We start from the raw sequence: 25566 nt of genomic DNA, 5'->3' as shown, positions 1-25566 counted from the left end.
CACACGGATGTCACAGGACACGTGTGGAACATCTAATGCAGGTGATTTCAGATGCACAGTTGGGCAAGTATCATTCGTTGTTCTATGTGTATTGCTTCAACTTAGAAATGAATATAATAAAGACATGCATGGATGTGTGTGTACACAAACATGCATCTGGATTTGTTATCCATGCGTTTGAAGCTTCGCATGTGTCACACTTAGACTACATTGGAATTGTTCATTCAACGGGTCAAATTATGAATGGGCCATATCCCAAATTAATATCACACTGTTTGGATCATGCTAACCCTTTCATCCATCACGTACAAACATCCATTTAAAGCCAAATAATCAACAGTTAACATTCAGTGTAGAGAAAAGTCCATTTATTAGATGGTTGGGATAGGCTATCAAGGTCACTTCCGTTAGTGTTGAATCAATGATGGCCCACACATGATGCATGGTACAGATAATTGTACATCGTTCAAACTAATACCTTGATGATACTAATAATCAATTATACTAGAAATTGAAGTTATATAAAAGTTTAAAAAAACAAAAAAAAAAAAAAAACTTCAATTTAAGGGGACATTAATGCTATGATGGTAGTAGTTCAGATTGAAACCTAAAAGAGGTGGGAAGGAAAAATCCTTGCATTTCCAAATCATACCTGTAACACCACCTTTCAAGTGAGAAGGACATACACCCAATTCAGTATCACATCTCAAACCCTAAAAGCTAGCTGGAAATGCTGGATGTTGCCTGTCAAGAACATCAATCAGCTTCTTGGCTATTGCACTTGCATACACAGAAGATCCTTCACTTATCTGTAGAAATACCACCACATATTAACCAAGGTATCGATTGGCTATTTGTCACCTTTTTAAGAGTCTTTCTTTCTACTACAATGGTACAACTGCCTGTACTGTTTACTCCCATGAGTAGAACCATGCATAGGGTCCACCATGATGTACGTCAAATCCACTCCGTCCATCAGTTCGGGGACCTCTATATTCACTGTATTAATAAAAATCAGCTCTATACAAGACTCATTTGGGCCACACCACTGGAACAATATAAAATCAACCTACAACTCTAAATTCACTCCTGTGTGTCCCACCTGAGTTTTTTTTACTCTGTTTTCTAATCTCTCTTCGTATTAGTGGGACTCACCTGATGGATGGGTTGGGTGGCATATAAACAATACAGTGGACCGAGGAAAATTTCTATGGTGGGCTTCCCCGTCCCCATCCCAAACTGCTCCCTGTCTTGTGGCCAACTTAAGTTTTCGATCAGCCTGATTTTTGGGATCGGATCGTATCATGAGATTATTCAAATGATGAACGGAGTAGATGTCACATAAACACATCAAGATGGGCTCACAGAGCTCAGATGTTGCATGCTCTTCCTACACCATATGTTGCAAAGGATTCAGAGGAGCCAAATTACAGTGATAGTACACCACCATTTTCATAAAAGTGGTGTGCCTCATCCACCATGGATGTGGCATTCGTGCAAATCAATCCAGATATCTGAAATTGTTGGATGGAACCAAGAACAAAACCCACACTGATCAAATGATCTGAACCATATCTGATCTAGCTCAATGAACATGGGTCATGGACAGTTTCATTTTCAACCATTTATTTGATAGAACACATGGTTTGGAATATTGGATAAATGGCCTCATAATTTCGACAACCTGATTGAAATAATCAAAGTATTCAAAGGGTATAGTACTGACCTTTGTATTGAACATGAAGATGTAATAATCGCCGATGTTGCCGCCGGCCACCTGAAGCAGCTCCATCTGGAGCTCGTCGATGATCTTCCCCACTAGGAGCAAGCAATTCATCTTCTTCCGCTGCGTGAGCTTGATGTTCACCTCATCATCAATGATGCGGACATCGACAATGGTGTCCTTGGACTTCCTCAGCAGCCAAGAGCTTCTCAGCGATCCATTGAATGACTGCTCACGATTGGTCAGAGGCTTCATTGATGAGCTCTCCATGTCAGCAGGGGCCGCCTCATCATCCATCTTGCATTTCTTGCTCCTTTCCCACCCACATCTCTTCTTATCCACCAATATTTTAAGCTCATCGACGGTTCGTAGAAGTTCTTTAATGTAGTCGATCGCATCAGCGACAATTGTGGCTCTATCATTCTTTTAATTCAGAAGAAGTAAGGAAAATAAATGCAAATCAGATAGAATTTATCAATGGATGGTAATAGAGAAAGGAAGATCAAATGTAGAAATAATCCAACTGGAAGAGATTTGAAAAAGAGCAGAAAACTCCCTAGACGAAATCTGTACTAGTGGGGCCCATGGTTCAGTTATCCAAACCATCAATACTGTGGGGACCACCTTAGATGGTCCTAGCATCATAGAATATCTGGCCTTTACTTAATTGGACCAGTGATGCGCTTTACTTTTTAGCTATCTGCAGGCCATTAGTTGAATGATTAGGTTGTTTCTCATCTGGGAGATTTTTGGTTCATGGATATCGACACTGGGCCCAAAATATCAATGGCTTAGATCGGTGGACCATATTTCTCAGTTGTACGAAATGAAAACCCTAGTGCATTGTATATAAATTATACAAACTCTCAGTGTAGAATGTGGTTGCACATTGCCATGTTTAGGCCTAGAGATTGTACACTAAGCACGTTAGGGTTTTCAATCTGTAGAAATGGGGCCCATGCTTGGATGATCCAAAACGTTGATGTGGTGGGAATCACCATGGATGGATAGTCAATACAAAAAGTTCCCTATATTGGAAGATATTGGCCATGGAGTAGTTGGCCTTCTATGTTGGTCGAATGGGAACCGTTGATGCATTTCCATTCAACTACTTCTTTGTTGGCCACCTATTCAGACGTCTTAGTATTTTTCTGATCTGGGTGTGGCCCATAATACCAACTGTTAGGATCACAAGAGGATGGGGCCCACTTGTACAAACTGGAAAGACAAACGGTGCTCTTAAGATCTGTTGTAGTGTTTGTATAAGATAGCTCATAAGCTATGCACCAATGCTCGGTTTATACCTGATCATGCTCCATGCCCTATTGGACATCATAAGAATGCACGGTCGATGATTGACTATACACCGAATAATGGAATATATACTATTCAAAATAATTCCTCGATGAGAAATGAAAAGGATAAAAGACAATGGAAAGACTAGAGATGAAAGAAAAGAGTTTTTCAGGAGATGTGATTTGAATTTGAATTTGAATAGAATACCTTTGTTGGGTTTGGAACAAGAGATCTCAATGCCTGGTATTTCTCATTCGACTGCTCTCTCCTTTGCTTTTCAGTGTTGGTTCCTCTCACCTCTCCTTTACACAAACCAGGAATCTCTCTCCTAAAATCAAGAACTGAAGTCTCAAACTGCCTTCCATCTCCCTCCTGAAAAACACCACCATTCCCCTCCCTATCGTCTGCTCCACCGAAGTATGATCCGCCCATCGACCCCGGCAATTCATAGCTATGTGGCAATGTATAGAAGAGGTCCTGAAACATGGGCGGTTGCGGTGGGAAATTCAGTTGGAGCGGTGGGTCATACAGCACAGTCGACGCCGTCGTGCTATCGGCTGTTGGGAGCTCGCCAAGGAAGCCCAAACTAGTGTGGAAGTTATTGGTTGTTCTTCTGGCAGGTCCCCCATCGAAAGAAATTGAGGATGTTGGAAGAACTGGTGGGACCGAGCACCGCGGTAAGTGTAGGAGGTTGAGGAGATCAGGCGGGCCGTAGGGAGAGTTTGTGAATGGGGCCGAACTGATGTGTTGGAGATTTTGTTGTTCGTGTTGTTGGAGCTGAAATTGGTGCTGCTGTTGGTGAAGATGGTGGTGGATGCTGGTATCTTGCATTTCGTGTATGTGGCCTGACTCCCAACTGGGGTGATCGAGCGGTGGGTGGGACTCTTCTAGCATCTCTTGCTTCAGATGGCTGTTGTATTCCTGTTCGAGATCGAAGCCGAGTTGTTGTTGGAGATCGATTCCAATCGTAACAGCTTCCTCGGAGGGGTTGATTCTGGAGATGTCTTCAAGGGAGAAGCTGGATAGCCTGAGGTTGTCTTCCAAGCTGTTGTTGTTGTTGCTGCTGTTATTGTTGTTGTCGTTGTTGTTGCTGTTGTTGCTGCTGGCCATGGCTGCTAGGCTTGGGAAGTTTGTGGTAGTTTGAGGTGGGCCATCAACTACTGGTCCTTGCAGTAGGTGACGATCATGAGAATCAATGTAGTCACACTCACCATACATCTTCTATTATTATTATTTTATTCTATTTTAGATAGTGATGTTTGGCTCCTTGATTTGTGGGCCTTTGTCTGCATCAAATAACATAAAAGGGTTGGGATCAATCATTCAAAACAAGGTGCAAGACACGTGAGAAAATAAATGTATGAGTGCCCCAAAGGCCTAAATCATGTGTTTGTATGCTCTACAGACCTGTGAAGAAATACCAGGGCTTCTTCTCAGGCCAACAGATGTTGGTGGAGAGATCTAACTCTTAGAGAAAATCATGTAATTTGGATGGTTTTGGCTAAAGACTAAAGAGATATCCGAAAAAGAGGTGTTGGAACTGGAGAAGGTTGAGAGAGAGAGTTGGAACAGGAGAAGGTTGACAGAGAGAGAGAGAGAGAGAGAGAGAGAGAGAGAGAGGAACTAGAAAGCTAATGGGATCATGAGAAACATAGGAAGAAAGCAAAAATAAGAAGAAACCAGATGAGAAAGGCAAATTTTGAGAACCCTAAGAGCCAAAACAGAAAAGAAAAGAGAGAGAGAGAGAGAGAGAGAGAGAGAGAGAGAGAGAGAGAGAACCCAGATGCCCTACTGGGTGATCTAATGTGATGGAGCCAAAACAGAAAAGAAAAGAGAGAGAGAGAGAGAGAGAGAGAGAGAGAGAGAGAGTTTTGAGAAGAGGGATTTGATCTTTTGCTGATAGAGAAAGAGGGAACGGAAGCTCAGAGATCTGAATTCCCCAAATCTGCCTTTCCAAGTAGAGAGAAGTAGTTACTGAGATTCCATCCTCGTTTTGGGCCCCACTCTTCATATCTCCTTCCCCTCTCCATTCCGATATTGCGCGTGATGATCGTCTACGTACGTCCCTTTGATCGTTTCCCCATCTCTCCATTTCCCATCATTATAATCTCCAACCTTCTAACTGCCTCTCCTTTTTCACATATTTACTTAAATGCCCTGTTGCTCGACTCACCCAACTGCCCGTCTGCCCGGACGCGGATTTCCTGCGAAAGCCTTTCGCATGAAGTTCCTGCGCAAGGATGCTGGATGGGTCCCTCCGAGATGTTTGTAAAAAATCCACACCGTCCGTCCGTTTTTCGAGCTCATTTTAGGATGTATAACGAAAAGTGAGGTGGATATAACACTCAAATGTGACACGGGAGAGGAAACAGTGGAAATTCAGTGAGAACCGTTGAAGCATTCTTTTCGCTATAAAAGTTTTGTATCAGGCTATCGTTTTGGTATTTTCACTTCATCCCATTGGGAATGACCTTATAAACGGTATGGATAGCATATAAACTGCAAGGTAGAACTCACGAAGATTTCAACGGTGAGAATTTCTTTCCCCAATTTTCCCTTTCGTGTGACCCACTTGAGTTTTGTATCCACCTTAATTTTATGTACATAAACTAAAATTATCTCTCAAAACGGACGGACGGTGTGGATTTCTCACAAACCTATCGGTGGGCCCCACCCAGCATCCTTGCGCAGGAACTTCCTGCGAAAGGCTTTCGCAGGAAATCCGCGTCCCGTCTGCCCCTACCTCTGTACTGTTTGAGCGGTTGGTATTGAACCGGAATATCGCCAACACCCGATCTATGCGGGGTCCACAATGTTTCATATGTAGCATCCACTCAGTACATCAGTTTATTTCCTCCGTCCTATCCCTCCCAAAATACAACAATCTGCCACGTTCAGAACTCAGGTGTGGCCACACCACAGGGAGCAATGGGTATAACGATGCCAGCCATAGATTTTGTGTGGGGTCAACATAGTGTGTTCCTTTCATCAAATCCATTGATCAGGTGTAGGTCACCATGATGAAGTGAAAATAGGAAAGAAAACCTCGCCCCAAAACTCAAGCAGGCCACACCACGTGAAATTAAATATTTTATGAAGAATTTTACATTATCCATGGAGTTGTGCCCTATCTTAGTTGTCTTCCGAGCATATCCTTTGTGTGTACAGTTCAAATATGGATTCTCACCTTATGGACGGGGTGGATTTACATAAAAAGCATTGTGGTCCCCACATAGCTTGGGTGTTTCACACGCTGTGTAAAACAGGTGTTGTAGACTATCCCCATCCGTTGCAATCACGGTGGAAGAGAGTCAGGTCCACCCCGCGGGTCAATGGACTCGTCATTGGAGGTGTACACGACTCGATCTTGGCACAACTTGACTCGGCTCGGTCCTCGAGCTTAACTGGCCAGATCGACCCATTTCAGTTAGCAACTCGAGCCAATTTGAGCCAAAATCAGGCCTATGTGGCATTTTCATAAACACATCGAGTGCATTTTCAATTTTTTACTGTATGTAAAATAGTCACAGCTGTTTACATGTATTACATTAATCACCTTGTAGGCGACATCAAAATCAAGAAAGAACGGTATTTGTTTCATATACATACCTTCCTTACCATCAGCCAACACTTCGCTGAGTCATTTCATCAAACACTTGGTGAGCAACATCTATATCAAAGTAATTAAGTCACGGAACTGAGTGAAAGATACCTCGTTTCAACACTGAGGTCTTGGTATCGATTCCCTAAAGGGGATGGCCAATAGTGAAGTGTGAACTGATAGTGAGTGTACTAACAAGCTAACTAGGAAAAAAAAAAGAAGTAATCGAGTCACCGAACTGGTTTGATCCGAGTTGGGGTTCAATCTGAGTTAAGTCAAGCTCAGACAAGCTTGGTTTGAAAAAAATTTTGAGCTCAAAAAATTAGCTTAACTCAGCTCGAACTTAGTTTCGAACCGAGTCAAATCGAGCCTTTTCAAGTCAAGTCAAGCGAGCTAACCAAGCTAACTCGGTTCATGTATTACCCTACTCGCCCTTGTGCTAATTGGGCCTGGCTTTGATATTGGACCCACTAGGTCGTATCCGTGTCCAAAATGCAGGAATTGCATATTAAGTAACTCAGTACGTTAAATTCTATGAGACCCACCATGATACGTGTCTTATCCAAGCTGTCCATCCATTTTATAAGCTCATTTTAGGGCATGAGCCAAAAATTAAAGTACATTAAAAGTTCAAGTGGACCACATTAGAGGAAAGATCGGGGATAATGATGCCCACTGCAGAAACCTTCCTATGGCTTAGATTCTAAACTGTTTCAAATTGGGCTGTCCGATTGGGCCTATTCAAAATTCTGGTTTTGGAAAGCCCGAGCCCAGCCCATTGACACCCTGCTCACGGCTCACACCATAGTAGCCCCATAGGGTTTATCAGAATATTAAGTCATACTACAGCCTGAGTATCACGTGACTCTCGCATGATGTCGGATCCATTAAAAGAACAAACTTGTGGTACCAAATCATATTTGCCGCTAACATGCCAATTATAAACAAAATTGGTACCATTCAAGTAGTGTGTCCCACTATGAATATCACCCATCACTGAAATTAGGCCAATCGGATCATCATCTGAACCACATCATCAAAATCGACGGATAAACGATGGTTTGACTCAACATTCAATCTTGGCCCATCTAGTGAATAGACTAGCTTGATCTTCAAGGCAGGGACTATCGGTTTCGTGGAACTAATTTTCTAAATGGATGACATGTTAGTGGGAAATATGGCAAGGTACCACAATCTATGGTACAATTGTCTATACTTGTGAGTAGGGGTGTACGTCGAGTCGAACTAAGTTGAGCTAGCCTCAGCTCGACTCGGCTCGGCCACTACCTGACCTCAGCTCGAACTTGGTTCAGCTCGGTCCTTGAGCTTGACTGGCCAGCTCGGCTCGGTTTGGTCAGTAGCTCGAGTTAGTTCGAGCCAAGATCGAGCCGAGTTTGCCATTGCGGCATTTTCATAAACACCTGGACTGCACCTTCAAAATCTCACTGTATTTGATTTTACAGGTATTTGAGATAGCAGCATTTTCATAAACACCTGGACTACACTTTCTAAGCAACATAAAAACCAAGAAAAAAAGGGTGTTGGTTTCATATACATACCTTCCTTGCCACTAGCCACACTTCTTTGAGTCATTTCATCAAACACTTTGTGAGCAACATCAATATCAAAGTAACCGAATCACCGAGATAGTTTGCTCTGAGTTTGATTCGGCCTGGGTTCGATCCGAGTCGAGTCAAGGTGGGGCCAGCTCAAACTCATTTTTGAGCTCCAACAATCAGCTTGACTCGGATCAAACTCATCTTCGAACCGAGTTGAATCGAGCTTTTTCGAGTTGAGTCGAGTGAGCTAACCGAGCTAGCTTGGTTCATGTACACCTCTATGTGTGAGATATGGAATGACCACTCGGACGAGTCAGACCCTATCCAGCTGGACACCACGAGTCACCCTGGCTCGGGCTGGGCCCATGGCAAAATTGTTATTTTACCTATAACAGCGGGTCATATGATTGTTTATACCTTTAACAAAGAGAGAAACAATAGGAAGGGTAGATTTTCATTTGGAATGTCTAACTTAATTTGCCTAAAAACGTTACAGGTACGTGTTTAGCACCTGATCAAGACGAGTGGGGCCCACTTCAATCTTTCCTTTTTAAAAATCTGACAATGATAAGATTCACTGGCGATGGGACATCATTGTTTTATTATGGCCAACAAAAGCTCAAAGAATAAGAATCAAACTCCAACAACAAGCTGCCCTTATAGTCGATCTTATCACCGTCCAATTAAGATGGGTTGATTAAGAGAATTGGGCCCCACTTGTGGACCAGATAACCGTCAATTACATAACCAAGGATATCTACGTAATTTACAGACCATAACCGAGGACAAACTGGTAACTCGGCACCCATACGAGTATGTACGTAATTTACAGACGCTGTCAGGGGCATTCCTGTCAACTAACTTCCAGCTGAATTGATGATCGTGGGCCCGGGGTTTATATTCCGGAAATGCAAAACGGCAGCCCAAACTAACCTAATCAGGCCGTTTTTTTTTTCCAGCTAAAGTTTGATATTCGGGGGAGTGTGATAGTTCGTACTCGTGCGCTTAGAAATTGCACACGTTTTACACTGCTAACTTAATCAAATCGACTAGATGACGTGCCCAGTTCAGATGGCTTGCAAAGCCCCAAAATCCACTTATCTAATTGTCTGAATAGCTGATTGGTTGAAATTTAGTGGACCGTCTAAATATGAAAATTTTCAAACCGTCCAAGTTCAATGAAAAAATACCAATTAATCAGGGGTTAGGTTCGTTTGATCAATGTTGACTTTCGGATAATAATTTATCTATGGTGGGTCTCACAATTTGGAGGTAATTTTGACTTAACAATGCCACGTGTACCAGTCATGAGTGCCAGCGCATCGATTGTCACACTCGGCCAGAGTATCAAATCACTTCTTTTCTTTTTAACCAAGCAAGGGTAGGAAAGAGAATAACAAAAAAAACAAAAGAACAAACACAAGGAAGTTTGTTTTGATGGAGGGAGTTCATGTAAAGCGCATGGAAAGGAAGGTATTATTATTTAATATTTGTTTAATATCGGCTTTGACTGAGAGTACGGTTCTGTAACTTTATATTTTTATATTTGTGGACGTTTAAACCCAGTCAAACCAGAGTGAAACCTTGTTATTGTGGCAGACTCTGATGGATGATATACACACGTGTAATTCAAACTAAACCGTACAAATAATTGGACCCACTTTAGATGGTCTATAAAATAATAAAAATGCTACGTAATGCCTTAAAAGGTCATTTAATTCCAATTATGGGCGGCCAACATGAAAAATAATCAAACGGTTTATATCCAACGTTGACGAGCCGGAGCTTAAAATCATTAAATTAGAATCTGTTAGCTTTGCAATCTATCTGTAGCGGGTTACATGATTTGGACGGTTTGATTTGAGTTATGTATAAGCCTAGTGTAGAAATGCAAGTGCCTGCGTATCATGCATCATAACCTGCCAGAGCATCAGACAACTCCTATCACATGGTTTTTACCAACTTCGCCCACGCTCTTTTTTCCTCTCCTCTCAGTGCTGTACTTATTCGTTGGGAAATGCGGGCCATGCCTCTCACCACCCCCCTCCCATGCTATCCAATGGTAAAAGAGAGGGAATAATTACTTGATATTTATGTGGAGTACGTTCATCCATACCCATGCATTTAAGTTCTGGATTTGTGGCAGGTTTGTGCCACAATCTGGACCGTTGAAGGTTGTGGTACCTGCTCTAGATAGTTTACATAATAAATAATTGCATGATTCTGGATTAATAGCCTTTGAAGGTATGATCTTCATCAAACAGAAGTTTTGATCAGAGTTTAGGATCGTTTAACTGATCTGATTTCAGACCTATGATTCATCTACGGTGGGGCCCTCGATTTGGACGGTTGGAATTCAAGTTCGTGTATGCCACATGTGCAATGACAGTTGCATGCAGATGGATTTCCAAACTAGGCTTATGTATCAAATAACCCCGTCGAAATTTACAACTGTGGGCCCCACCTTTTATCCATTGGATATTCTTGAAGCAATACAAACTTAACTTCCAAAGTTAGACCTCCTCGTCCGGCCAGCGGATTTGAGGATGAAAATACCCATGTTTTTTAAGTAAGCCAGTTTATGGCTACAGATTTGTGGCCTTCTATAGCTATGAATTATAACTGTAGCTATATGTACTGTAGCCAATCTGGCAGCCAACCCAATAGTGGTACAAGACATTGAATTGGGGTCGACTGAGTCAGTGGGACAGTGACTCGGGTCGACTGAGTCAGTGGGATGTGGCTTTTCAAGGTAAATTCAGACTGTTAGCATCATCTTCTCAATGTAATTTTTGAATTATTCTCCATAATAGTATCAATGCACCACTCATGTTTTTTGTTTTTGTGTGTGTTTTAATTAGCCATTTTCTTCGATTTTTGAATGAGAAAACTAGTTTGATTCCATGTCTATAAATTCAGATTGATCATATAATCCTAACCATCCCATTGATGGACATCAAATGGAGGGTTATAGTAAAATAGCCAGTGGTCCAAAATCCGACTATTAATATCACCATCTCAATGCGATATTTGGGTTATGCTTCATCAGCAATTGTGCATGCGTCATGTAGCTATCAAATTCCTATGTTGGTTGTCTCATTTTGGAGTGGTTATACTGAAAAATCTACATCCCTGGTAACCCATGAGTACATATGCAATGTTGACATATAGTTGGTGATTAAGGTGGATGATTGTAACATTTTGTATTAAATGCATTTGTACTAGCACCTTTTACCCGGATAAAATGATAGTCCGTCTCGATGTGTTTTGTTCTTGTTCTACAGGTAAGATATGGATGCAAGTTGACGATCCATCTCAATGTGTTTTGCCTTTCTCTATATATGAGATATTGTTGCAAACAGTCATATCTTTATCGAACATGTTAGGTTGGTTAATGGCCCATCCTGCAACCTTAACGATCAAGACTAATTTGCTCAAGAAAACTCGGTTTAACTGTATGTTTTAAAGTCGTTGTGATATCTTGAGTATCTGATTGTAATTTGAGGAGCATACATGAACTGACTAACCACTCTATTTATCTAACCAAGGAATTGCTTATTGGTTGGTGGTGAGAAAAGAATCTTTTCATTTCTTACTAAACAATTCTGAGCAAAAATTCTTCAATTTTCGAATATAAACATTATATCTAGGCCATTGTTTATTATTTATTGGTACGTTCTTGAGTCATCATTCCTATTGGATTATCATAGACAAAGCCCATGTGCTAAATGATATCAAAAAAGGAGTTTCTGCAAAAATCGAAAGAGAATTTAACCACTTATGTAGAAAATCTTGAGTTCTTCAATTTTCTATTTTGCAATAAAAGTATATTGAGATCATACTTTTAAAATATAAATTCGACTCAAACCCTGTCGAGTTGAGTCAACTAAAACAAAAACTCAGTTAAGTTTCTTGAAAACTCACACTAGTTAAATTGAGCGGGGCAAACATAAAATTCGGTTGGGCAAACTAAAATTTGAGCGGGGTAAGCATGACATTGAGCAAGGAAAACATAAAATTGAGTGGGGCAAACTGAAAATTGAGCGGGGCAAGCATGAAATTCAGCGGCGCAAACTGAAATTTGAGTGGGGCAAATTGAAATTTGAGTGGGGCAAGCATGAAATTGAGCGGGGCGAACATGAAATTCAGTCGGGGAAACTGGAAATCGAGCGGGGCAAACTAGAAATTAGGCGGGACAAACTATATATTCAGCAGTGCAAACTAGAATTTGAGCGGGGCAAACTAAAAATTGAGCGGGGGAGACATGAAATTTAGCGAGGCAAATATGAAATTTAGTGGGGCAAACTTGAAATTGAGCGGGGCAAACATGAAATTGAGCGGGACAAACATGAAATTTAGTGGGGGAAACTGGAAATTGACTGGGGCAAACTAGAAATTGAGTGGGGTAAACTAGAAATTCAGCGGGGCAAACTGAAATTTAAGCGAGGTAAACTAGAAACTGAGCGGGGCAAACTGAAATTTGAGCGGGGCAAACATGAAATTGAGTGGGGTAAAGATCGGAATATCCGAATAATACATGAAGGGAAATACCCCAAAATGAACATCTCAGTCAATTTATCTCCCTCTTTATAACATTGATTGTGAACTGTGTTCATGGAGTATTGCCAAATGATTGCAGGCTTGCGTGTTAACATGAAGTGCAAAATACAAGTTAGTAAACTGAAAATGAAGGAGCTTAAATTGTTGAACTGACTGCTAACAAGACATTATGCAGGAGGTTCTAAAGTGACGAAACTTCTTGTTAGTTGTGTCTTAAGTTCATTTGAAGGGAAGTCATCTTTCATTGTTGTGCAGGAACAAGTATTTGGACGAGATATAGAGGTAGGTCATATTCATCCCACGGATAAAGTAGAAAAACTCATCCCACTATTTTGGGACTTGCTAGGCAATCAGTAATTTTCTTATTTTTCATCTTTTTTGCAGTTCAGTGTTGGACAATATATTGGTGACATAGAAATCCACTAGTTCAAACTTGAAAAAACCTTTATCAGGAATCTAACACTGAAGTTTCTTTTAAGTGAATCATAATAGCAGGCTTTAGTTACAAATTCATTAAATCAGTCTGGTTCTACATAGCTTTAGCATGCTAAAATTAAAGATTCTTCGAAAAGAGTTGAGACTACTGAATTCCTTGGAATAGGTTAAAAGATGAAGGAATGATTGTCCTGACATCAAGGATTAAAATTCCTTGGAGTTTTGAACTTCGATATTATTGATATATGCTCCTTTGCCAGAAGTAATGAAAGGCAATTTGACATTAGAATAAGCTGGAAAGGTAACCTCGTACAATTTACTGAATTCCATTGCCAGAGGCAGTCTAGGAGGGCAGCTTGGTTATTTGAGCGGGGTAAGCATGAAATTCAGTGGGGCAAACTGAAAATTGAGTGGCACAAGCATGAAATTCAGCGGGGCAAGCATGAAATTAAGCGGGGCAAGCTTGAAATTCAGCGGGGGAAACATGAAATTTAGTGGGGGAACATGAAATTGAGCGGGGCAAATTAGAAATTCAGTGAGAGAAACATGAAATTGAGCGGGGCAAACATGAAATTGAGCAGGGCAAACATGAAATTCAGCGAGGCAAGCATGAAATTGAGTGGGGCAAACATGTAATTGAGCGGGGCAAGCAAGAAATTGAGCGGGACAAGCTAGAAATTGAGCAGGGGAAACATGAAATTGAGCGGAGAAAACATGAAATTGAGCGGGGCAAATTAGAAATTGAGCAGGGAAACATGAAATTGAGCGGGGCAAACATAAAATTGAGCGAGGCAAACATGAAATTCACTGGAAAAAACATGAAATTGAGCGGGGCAAACATGAATTGAGCAGGTCAAACTGGAAATTGAGCGGGGTAAGCATGAAATTGAGCGGGGCAAATATGAAATTGAGCGGGCCAGACATGAAATTGAGCGGGGTAAACTTGAATTTCAGCGGGGCAAACATGAAATTGAGCGGGGCAAACTAGAATTGCATGTGTAGAATGCGCTTAATTCAAGGCGAATGCTATGGTTTCATCACCTGCACTTATTATTGCAAGTGTAGAATGCCCTTAATTAAAGGAAACCATCCAAATCGTGAGACACACTACGGATAAGTGATTAACGTATTAGATTAGTTGACCAATCAACGGTGATTAGCGAACATTGTTTGTTGAATCTGGACAATTAAGCTAATTTTCAAGTTCATTAGGTGTCTAAACAACCGGCCAATAAAAAAGCATGTTTCTTATGAAACATCTAAAGTAGATCCACGATTTTGACGGTTTGTTTTGAGCCACATGTATTTCACGTGCACAATTTTGAGAGCAGACTTATGAACCATCAATCTCTACCAGATTATCAAAGTTCTCTTAGCACGATGATTTACATAGGAGAAATTTATGATTGTGGACCCCACCTTTTATCCAGTGATGTTTGTTTGTTATCAAACTTGTTCATAAGATCATACAGACATGGATTAATAGAAAACACAATTATAAGCTTGATCCAAAACTTCTGTAGCCCCTAAGAAATGATCAACAGTAGAAGTTCAATTCAAAATAATCATTTGGTGTTGTACATTTGAACATTGGCTATGTTTAAATTATCATGTGGTGTTGTACATTTGAACATTAGATATATTTAAATTATCGTGTGGTGTTGTTCATCATGAAATTATCTGTTAAGTTTGCCCCCCTCAATTTCATCTTTATACCGCTGATTTTCTAGTTTGCCCCGCTCAATTTCATGTTTACCCTGTTGATTTTTTTACTTTGTCCTGCTGAATTTCAAGTTTGCTCTGTTGAAATTCGTGTTTGCCCAACTCAATTTCAAGTTTGCTCTGCTGAAATTCATGTTTGCCTAGCTCAATTTCACGTTTCCCCCGCTGAATTTCGTGTTTTCCCCACGGAATTTCATGTTTCCCCCGCTAAATTTTTAGCTTGCCTCGCTCAATTTTATGTTTGCCCTACTGAATTTCTAGTTTACCCCGCTCAATTTCATGTTTGCCTCGCTGATTTTCTAGTTTACCCCACTCAATTTCATGTTTGCCCCGCTCAATTTCATGCATCCCCCCGCTCAATTTCATGTTTAGCCCACTCAATTTCATGTTTGCCTGTCATATTCTAGGATTTTACCTTCCAATCTCTTCCAATTCGTCCTACCAATAAAATAGAGGCACAAGAATTACTAGCAATCATGTATGTAAACTAATAATCAATCATGGATAAGCTGAAATTAATTGGAGTGTGGTTTGGGTCAGTGCACGTATGTAGACTAATATTAATCATGTTACATCTCTTCCTTCATCAAGAATTACTAGCAAACATGGAATTTTACTGCTGCAGTTTATTAGGTACTTGAAGAAGAGGGGGAAATTCGATGATGATTTTTTGAGAACTCTGAAAAAGGGGAAATAGATGAAGAGCTTTAAAGGGCATGTAACCCCATTTGTGTCGATTTTCCTTTCATCCATTACAAGAGCTCTTTTACAAATAACAAACCTTTCTGTCATCGATGAAACATTCTACGGAAATAAGTTTGGTTGCTATACTGTTGAGTTTAATTTGTTGGGTGTTGTGATGGATATGGAAAAGGTGTACAAATTGACTGCAGATAATTTCACATTTCCTAAAGCTCTATCTACTATAACTAGAGAAAGTGTTTTGCTGAATGTAGGGTCAGTTTAAGATCAATTATAAGTAACTTTTTTTACTTAAAGTTACTTAATTACTTCAGTTTGAGAAGTAGGAACCAAGATAAGCTACTTAACGCATAAGTAGCTTATATTAAGTTACAATACAAACTCCCTCGTATCGACACTATTTTATCCATTACAACAGGTGTACGAGGTATTCTATATACACACCAGCTATTTTGATTCATGACATTCAAACTGAATTAGGCATATTTTCCCTCGTTGAATTTCATGTTTGCCCCGCTCAAATTTTTTCAGTTTTTCCCGTTGAATTTCTAGTTTACCTCGCTCAATTTCAAGTTTGCCCCGCTGAATTTCAAGTTTGCCTTGCTCAATTTCTAGTTTACCTTGTTGAATTTCTAGTTTGCCTCCCTCAATTTCCAGTTTGCCCTGCTCAATTTCATGTTTGCCCTGCTCAAATTTTAGTTTGCCCCACTGATTTTCTAGTTTCCCTTACTCAATTTCTAGTTTACCCCGCTGAATTTCATGTTTGCCCCACTCAATTTCATATTTATCCCCCTGAATTTCTCGCTTGCCCTGCTCAATTTCATGTTTGCCCTGCTCAATTTCTAGTTTGCCCCGTTGAATATCTAGTTTGCCTCGCTCAATATCTAGTTTGCCCCGCTCAATTTTCAGTTTGCCCCACTCAGATTATAGTTTGCCTCGCTTATTTTTATAGTTTGTCTCGCTCAATTTTTGATATTTTCTCGCTCAATTTCTATCTCGATTTCATATGAAGCTTGTTCAAATTCATGAAATGCTACATTGTTTTCTATTATATCTGATTTTGTACATTATGATTATCTTGTGAATTTTATATTTGATATGTCTTTCAATTCATCTTTACAGGTGACGAATATTTTGCTATAATTTCAAATGCAAGCTTTAGGTATACACTGAAATGGTGGTTTGAGAAGGTGATGAATATTCTATTGTAATCTCAAACCCAAGCACAATTTCTACGTTGCCTCATGCAAGTTCTAAGTTGCCTCGCTGAATTTCAAGGTTCCCTCACTAAATTTCTAGGTTCCCTCACTTAATTCCTAGGTTGCCTCACTCGATTCCTAAGTTCCCTCGCTGAATTACTAGGAAGGTTTTGATGATAAAATAAATGAAGAAGCTTTAGTGTTAAAGTAGATCACGCCACATGCTGGGGCTTGAACACAACTTGCCCAAAACCTCTTTCAGGGCTCAAGGAGTTTTGGATCAAGCTGATATTTTTATATTTTCCTTTTAATTAGGTTTACATGATTTTATGAATAGGTTTAATGACAAATATATATCACGATGGCCTTTAAGAAGGTTTCAACAACAATATCATCATCATTACTGATTTTTATGATGTGGGTGTGATTTACTTGTATTTTTTATCTGCTTTCTTTTTAAGCTTGTGTTCTAAAATGATTTTCAAAATGAATGAACAACTTAAATAAAACACACATATTATAGCGGGCTTTATGAAAGGCCCTAGTAGGACTGTTCGACTCTAAGTTACTCAAATAGGGAGTTTTAAAACTCAATTGAGCCATATGCAAACTAAATTATCTAAAAGTTATGCAACTTGCCAGTAATCTAGGGTTATATGAATTCCCTATAATCCAAAGGGATGCAGATTGCCCACAACAACTTAGGGTAGGAACTCCTTACTATTGAAAGCTATGTAGGTCTCATGTCAATTCATTTTGACTACTCTCGTTATGATATAAGACAAAAAATAAGATAAATCTAAAAAAATGAATTGACTACTCTCATTATGATATAAGACAAAAGATGAGACAAATCTAAAAAACAAGGGAGCAAGACAACTGACCCGGTCGACCCCAACTAGCTAACCCAGTCGATTGGGTCCCTGGACCAAGGTACCTACGACTATAGATTAGCGGTACCTATGGTTAGGGTTATAATCCGTAGCCATAGGTCTACCTTTAAAAGGACGAGTATCAGCAATCCCATGGATCTTAAAACAATCCACTAACATCACCATCATTACCTTGAAATTGATCCCATCCCTTGGTTGGACGGATTGGAAGGTAAAATCTCGGGATATGCTGGGTGTGCCAAACAGACCCAGTGAACTTGTCCCGGGATATAGCAATCCCATGGATCTTTTTCCAATCCACTAACACCATCATCATTACCTTAAAATTCATCCCATCCCTCCTAATCCCATGGGATCCGCCCGGCCAATAGGTGCTTATTGGAACGGAGTGAAGAAATGGGATGAAAACAGCAACAGTGAAAGCAACGCAGCGGAAAGGGGTGAAAGAAATGGGATTGAAAGCAACGCAGTGGAGAGGAGGGGTAGTTTCGTCCTCAAATTCACTCGACGTACGAGGAGGTCTAAGTTCGGAAGTTAAGTTTGTATTGCTTCAAGAATATCCAATGGATAAAAGGTGGGGTCAACAGTCGTAAATTTCTCATAACCCCTTGAAAAGATATTCACGTAGACTGTAGAGACGGGGAATAGTACGGTGATCCGGGCACCAGAGATTGCAGAGGCGGGTCATTGCACACGTGCCGATGTTGACACGCGGATGGGGATGAACGGGATCAAGGGCTGGCCAGTAAGTCAGGCAGATCAGTAGGTACACCCGTATGAGAAAAATGGTCGGTTGGAAAGAAAATCACGAGACGATGCATGCCCATACGTGCAGACAGTGTAGAATGATCCATGCCATACGTGTAGAAAATCAACACATGCCATACATGTCCCTCGAACTAACCATCCAGGTCAAAATTAATCAAGATCACATTCAATGCATTGTCCTAATTCGCAGATTCGTGGACATCTAATAGACCGTTAAATAATAATAATAATAATAAATTATTTATGGTTAACGATCAGAGGCCATGATCATATCTAATCAATCTGGAGAAATACTTTGATACTCGGACAGCGTGTGATGGATGATACGCAGACATCTAATGGTTCTATTTCAATAAGAAAATGCCTACAAATCAGAGGTTAGGATCGTTCAAAAAAATCTGACTTTGAGGATATGACTTAATGGCAGTAGATTACACAAATTAATCAGTTTATTTTGAGTTAATGTATGCTAAGTATACAATTTCTAGATATCTGCATATCAAGAGTCATCTGGCAGAGTGTCAAATAACTCTCAATCGATCAGATGTCGGACTGTGCGTCATCAGCAGACAGTGCAGCTGTTTGAGCCGTTTGGATACTACCAAATAAGTTACTTTTACTGCTTACCGTGGTAGGTAAGTTACTTATTAGAGATAAGTAAGTTTAGTTTATGATCAATTATAAGTAACTTTTTTACATAAAGTTATAATTATTTTAACTTTAGCTTAATAAGTAGAAACTACCGTAAGATACTTGGGACATAAGTATCTTATCTTAAATAACTTAAAATGCAAATGGCCCCTTAGTTAAATGTATACAACGTGAATGATGGCTGAGTGGTTCTCATCTTGGGCTTGGGTATCAAATAACTCTTTTTGAACACCCTAATCAATATCTCAAGTGGTAGACTGAGAGAGAATACCTCGTTTCATCACCGAAGGTCATGGTATCAATTCCCTGGTGGGGGTGGCTAACAGTGGAGTGTGGACTGGCAACGGGGAGTGTACTAACAAGCTAACCCTAAAAAAAATAAAAATACTCTTCTTGAATTAATATAGAAAATGCTACCTGCCCAAAACTTATAAATTTACATACTTATCTCGTTTTCTGAAAGTTTGGCATGACACTTGTAATTAATTGTGAGGGTAAAATTGGCAAAATGCTGATGGCATCACGTAAATTAGGAATAGCTATAGTGTAAAGAATGAAAATGTAAGAATGAGAAGGGATCCAACACAATTGATTGTATCATAAGTTCATGATACAGCCTTTTATTTTTTAAAATTTATTTATTTTTTATCTTAGGCACACACTCTCACACACAGACACCCTCACACCCAGATACCCCAATGGATAATTGAACCCATGACCTTAATATTGACACTCTTATGCGTCTACAGCTAAGCCTTGAGTAGGGGACTTCTCATGATACAATTAGTTTCTCTGACACTGAGGCATTCCCTTTGTGATATTGGACATTCAAATTATTTTAGTTGACCCTTTTTGAGTGACAGTCAAAGAATCACATTGAGAGGCCGTTTGGATAGTAAGTTATTTAAGATAAACAACTTATGCCTTAAGTAGTGTATCTTGATTTTTACTTATTAAACTAAGTGATTAACTTTATATATATATAAAGCTACCCATAATTAGTTATAAACCGAACTTACTTATCTCAAATAATTAAGTTACTTATCTACTGCTCTAAGTTGAAAAAACAATTTATTTGGTGGTATCCAAATGGGCCCTAAGAGAATGAAATTACCTCGATCGCTCAATTAAGGGCCTGTTGGTTTTGGCACTTTAACCGTGAATAGAAGTTAAAATTTGCGGGATCTCCTTACTCAGAATAAGTATGAGTAGATGGTCATTTCATTTAGTGATTCAGAGGCATAAATCTGCCCCATTGAAAGACCAATAGCCTGCAAACAAATGAACAATATGGATAGATGGTGTGGATGAATCACATAAATCATGCTAAGCCCCCCCACAACATAACAAATACATCGACATTCACTAAACACTTTACAACAAAGGGGTAACAACCGAATTGAAACTCATCTTGTGAAATTTATCGTGTGTAAATTATTTCACTTTACCTCTCAAATAAAAAACGTGATCCACGTGATTTTTCCACCATGGCTCGTAAAAATTGGTATTGAGCAAATGGAAGGTTTAGATCAATGACCGGAGTATCCTACATACCCAAATGAATTAGTTGTGTTGTAAGCTTATGACTCTAGATAGTAGTAGTAGATACTCTCCCTATAATTAGTAATTAATCTTCCGTTACACTATATATCATTATGCCTTTTCTTGTTATCTTCATTTATGTCCTTTTAAGCTTTTACTTTGCTTTTTTAAAGCCTTCAACTTATGCCAACTTATTTCTAATTGGTATAGTGTTTTCTTTTTTTTTTTTTAAAATAAAAATCTCCATTGCACATAAGTAGATTATCTAAGTCTACTTCCCTTCTCTTAATATTTATTGGCACTACTATTAAATTTCCTTTGAATGCATTATTCTACTTGTATCCAACTTCACTTGTCCCTTATCGAACTTAACATTCTCATTTTAGATACAATCACTTATAAATATTGTTATGGGAAGATCAAAGCCGTTTCAACTCCGAGCTCTGAGGCTATTCAGAGCTGACTCGAGGCACAAGACTAAGCTCAGAGTTACGAGGATAGTTGAGGGAAGGACTTCCAATTCAACATCAGTTATGCTTCCGCTCCGAGGTCCAAGGCGGAATGATTTAGGGCCGGGGATGTCGACTCGGGATTTAGAGCGGGATCTTAGAATGATCCGAGGTCGAGGCAGTCGGCTCAGAGTGATCTATTAACGAGAAAGACCATGAGGTGTCCCATTACCACATAATTGGAGACGGTTACTCAACTGCCTACGTCCGCATGACCACACAACGACTGGGTAGCCGAATCTCCTGCGGGATGTGGTAAATGCCCCAGGATGTGCCGAGTTATGCGGACATGTCCATCTCAAGTGAGAGGATATAAATAGTATCTTGCGGGGAGGAAACAGATACACAATATCTCGCACCCTCCTTCTACACTTTAACTAAGACCTAGATTCCCTTGACCTGACTTAGGCATCGGAGGGTCCCTTAAGTAAGCCAGGGTCTCCTTTGCTCACCAGTGTTGTGCAGGTTCGGGGTTCATACACGGCTTTGAGTTAGAAGATCCGAGTGGAGGATAGCCCAGATTTTGTTAGCAACATTTTTGGCGCCGTCTGTGAGAAGCTGATATGAAAAGTCAGTTTCCTATTCTCCAACACAATGGCAAGAGGAAAGAAGAAGTCTGCAGCTATGGAGCCAGAGCCGAACGATCAGACTCGGTCTTCCTCATTACTTCACGTTGAGTCAGCTCCAGGACCATCCCAACGTTCTCGTAATTGGTCAAGTAAGTATCGAGCCATGCAGAACGAGATCCAAGCCCTATGCGACGAAATTAATTAGATGAAACAGCGACAAGAGCCGTAGTCGCATCCCGTTTAGGAAACGGTCGGACCAGTGGTGGAAGTCCAATCCGCGCTACGGAGTGTGAGACCCGAAGGGTCACAACATTAATCCGTTCAGGTTCCAGCTTCAGTTCAGAATCCTTCCCTAACTCAAAACTAAGTTCCGGTTCGTAACACAATGACCTGGGCTCCGACGAATGCTTCGGTCACCTCGGCTTTTGTCACGCCCTGAAAATCGGGGGTCGAGTAGAAGTCTAACTCCCGAGTTCCAACGCATCACTTATACAACATATTTAATGATGATTAAGTGTTGTCTGTACTAGTACATAAAACATGAATAAGATTAAGTCAAATTAACAAAACATAATCCAGGGACAGTGGTAATACGCAAGTGGAAGACTGACTCAAATATATATAACTTTATAAATCAGTATAGGTCCCCAAAGTATGTATGCATTGCCAGGTCAATAATTACATGTATTGTTTTAAAATACAAAATGTCAAAAATGTAATAGTCCATTACAAGTATAACCCTGAAGCCCCGCCGATCAGAACGGTTTATGTAAACCCGCCTGAATACTGCATATATGAGAAAGCATCCTCATCGTCTGCGAAGTCCATCTCTGCCTGATCAGTCGGGTCTCCATCTGCAACTAAGACAGAGTCTGGTTGGTGTTTAAAACACCATCCCGTAACGTGGGAGTGAGTGATCAACTCAGTGGAATAATAAAGCAAAGGTTAATATGTTTTCAATTCAGTCAAGCAATAATGATAAAATAATACAATCAAACATCCCTAGGTACTCTAATTAATGCAAGAATGGTATGTATAAATGATGCATGCCCTCGCCTGCACTTCCTCTGCGATCTTCATCTAACGGTCGCGCATGTCAGTCACTTCCTCATGCTCTCTACTCAACACCAAACGGCACATGCAGTGCGGTGCATGAATGTGATTACCAAGTTCTTATTAGTCCTTTTCATATAGCAGGATTGGGAAGCTAAGGTACATCTCTTATATTAATTCCTAAACGATGATCCATTCTAGGGTCGTCAATCCTAGTAAATCTCATACGATATTACGGTTCTAAGTCGTTACAAGAGGCTCGTCACCTTATCAGTGTAGGCCTAGTTTGTACTCTTGTTGCTATGGAAAGGCTCGTCGCCTCTACTCAGTCTTAGCGTACGCTCAAGGTCACTACAAAGGGCTCGTCACCTTATCAGTGTAGGCCGACAGCTCGAATACAGTGTCCCATACCACCGTATTCGACTCATGAGGATGTGTTGCTCATTGGACACTACGGGGAGGCTTGTCACCCCATCATAGGTCGACAGCTCAACCACGGTGTCCCATACCACCATGCTCGGCTCATGAGTCTTAGCGGATCAAGGTACCAAGGTTAAAGGAGTTTTCACTGGTGAGTTTGGTACCTTAAATTTAAGTAGTAGCGTCCGTACATGGTGAACATACATCGGGTCAATCGGTTTACTTGACGAGCTCGACTAGCACGAGTGCACCTCGAGTTGATCTACATGAAGGGCGTAAGCGCTCCGTGTGGCCTAACTACTGCCGACAACCAAAGTACGACTCGGGTTCATCGAATGCGTCTTGTGTGTCGAAAACAACCTCAGCCACCTAATCGAGATTTGTTACCGATTGTCTGGACTAAGTCATAGTCCCAATCACACTCTGTTGTAGTTTATATATCACATATGATATGCATAACAGCATTACACAATAGTTTAACCATTTCAAGCATTTAAGCATTTCATGAAACACATAGTACACATGTTACCTTACCTAGGCATTACTTCCATAAATCGCATAGTAGGAAGATAGGTTACATGAAGGAAACAATAGTTATAGAGAAGGGGATTGAGAATCCTATCTCAACACCCTCATTTCAAACATTTAAACAAGCATTTCCTCATATAGGCATTTCATCAAACACTTATACTACACATATCACATACATAGATTAATTTACTTAAAACATATATTATAGCAAATCCTTTCACATAGGGGTTGTAACACATACAACGATCATGTATTACCAAACATACATCCATCATAATAGGTACTAATCATAATTCCATATTCATTCAAACATTTCAACAAATACTTAGTCTACACACTTCAACATACATGACGTATGTTGGTTATAACAGGTGTTAGTGCAAACCCTTTCACCACGGAGTTGTCATATATACAACAACCATATATCCATGATGGATAATCATGGCAAGCGCGAATCCAAATTCCATACTCATTCAATCATATCAACAAACAACAGAATACACTATATTCAACGTAGTTCATATATATGTGTAAAGTGCGGGAAACATTGTGTCTAAGCATGTGATAGCAATTCAAGTCAGTCATAAATCATTAACTGATATTGAAAGCCTTGAAAATCATAACCTAAACATTTATAATCCGCACCTTACGCCGGTAAACGCGTAACGGATTCGTTTTAGACACTTAGCATTTGTCAACGGTGAATTGACAACCTCCAGTATGAAATAGGTTAGCTATTCCATTACTTACAATGTTTAAAACCTTATAGCAGGTTAGGGTTAGGTTTTCTTAGCTAAGTACGGAGTCGAAATTGCCGGAATAGCGATGTAGAAGTGGTAGCTAAACCTAAGGAGCATTGGGATCGAATCTCAGGAGGAATCTCCAACTCATTCTCTCACTTTCTCTCTCTTTCCTTTCCTTTTCCTCTACTCGCTTTCTTAGGGTTTTAAAATTCGTATGGAATATGAGAGAGAGAGTTTAAGGCCCTTATATAGGCCCAGAATTGATGGGAATGGCCCCAGGGCTAAGATATACTTAAGTTATATCCAAAGGGCGTCTGTTTTAGCCTATCGGAGCACTTCTGGAGGCCCCTTTTCCACGTATGGTTGGACTTAAGCTCCCTGACATTGGATCTAGGTCAGGCTGAGTTTTTGCTCCAATCGGGTTTGCAGATCGACCATGGCGGACCAGTTTCAGTTTAACGGTCACGGTCACTCGATCAGGGCCGCAAGTACATGGCATGTATGGGACATTTTCCCTTATCCGAGGGTGCATTTGAGTCATATTCTGATGGTCTGAATCTTTATATTTGGCCTGCAAGTGACACGACTTAGATTACTTAAATTCAGATTTTATTTCTAAAGATATTCACGTTTCTCACACACTTTGCTCCGGGCTCAAGTTGTGCATTTCTAGACACAATTAAGACTTGATTTCCGAGGAATTTGTCAAGTCCAGTAATACGGTTATAACTGTATAGTTTTGCAATCATTGAACTTTCGACGTGCGGTACAGGTCCGATACGGAGTTTCGGTGTGCTCCGGAGAGCAACCGGGTTTAGGGATGGATTCTAGATTTTAAAGTAATGTAGCGTCAATGATACTGCATGGTTTGGGTCTTGTAGATCATGTTTAAAGTGATTAGTGCTAATTTCACAAGTACTCTAGTTTAGCACTTGCTGATATTAACCTAATTTCTAAAGGTTTTGGTCCTAGGTGATTTCTGCCTGAGGTGGTACTCGGGTCCTTGTAAGAATTTTTTTGAGACGTTACAGCTTTGGTATCGACGGATCTCTATCACAAGCTAGAGAGGAGGAGGGGAGGAAGGATTGCT

The 25566-nt window shown here is 40.2% G+C and overlaps 1 protein-coding gene across 1 annotated transcript; it reads right to left on the bottom strand.

The window, feature by feature from the left end:
* Nucleotides 1–552: 552 nt before the first annotated feature.
* On the bottom strand, nt 553–4290 carry LOC131233230 (transcription factor EAT1-like). Its single transcript, XM_058229874.1, has 3 exons — nt 3227–4290; nt 1727–2146; nt 553–809 (listed from the first exon to the last, which is right to left on the bottom strand). Exons 1-3 carry the CDS (start codon nt 4235–4237, stop codon nt 714–716), a joined length of 1527 nt encoding a protein of 508 aa, XP_058085857.1. The 5' UTR covers nt 4238–4290; the 3' UTR covers nt 553–713.
* Between the last annotated feature and the right edge of the window lie 21276 nt (nt 4291–25566).

This window comes from Magnolia sinica, chromosome 18 (assembly GCF_029962835.1).
Source record: "Magnolia sinica isolate HGM2019 chromosome 18, MsV1, whole genome shotgun sequence".
NCBI classification, from domain to species: Eukaryota; Viridiplantae; Streptophyta; class Magnoliopsida; order Magnoliales; family Magnoliaceae; genus Magnolia; species Magnolia sinica.
Note: the sequence above shows the minus strand (reverse complement) of the source record. Positions and strands in the feature narration are given on the sequence as shown.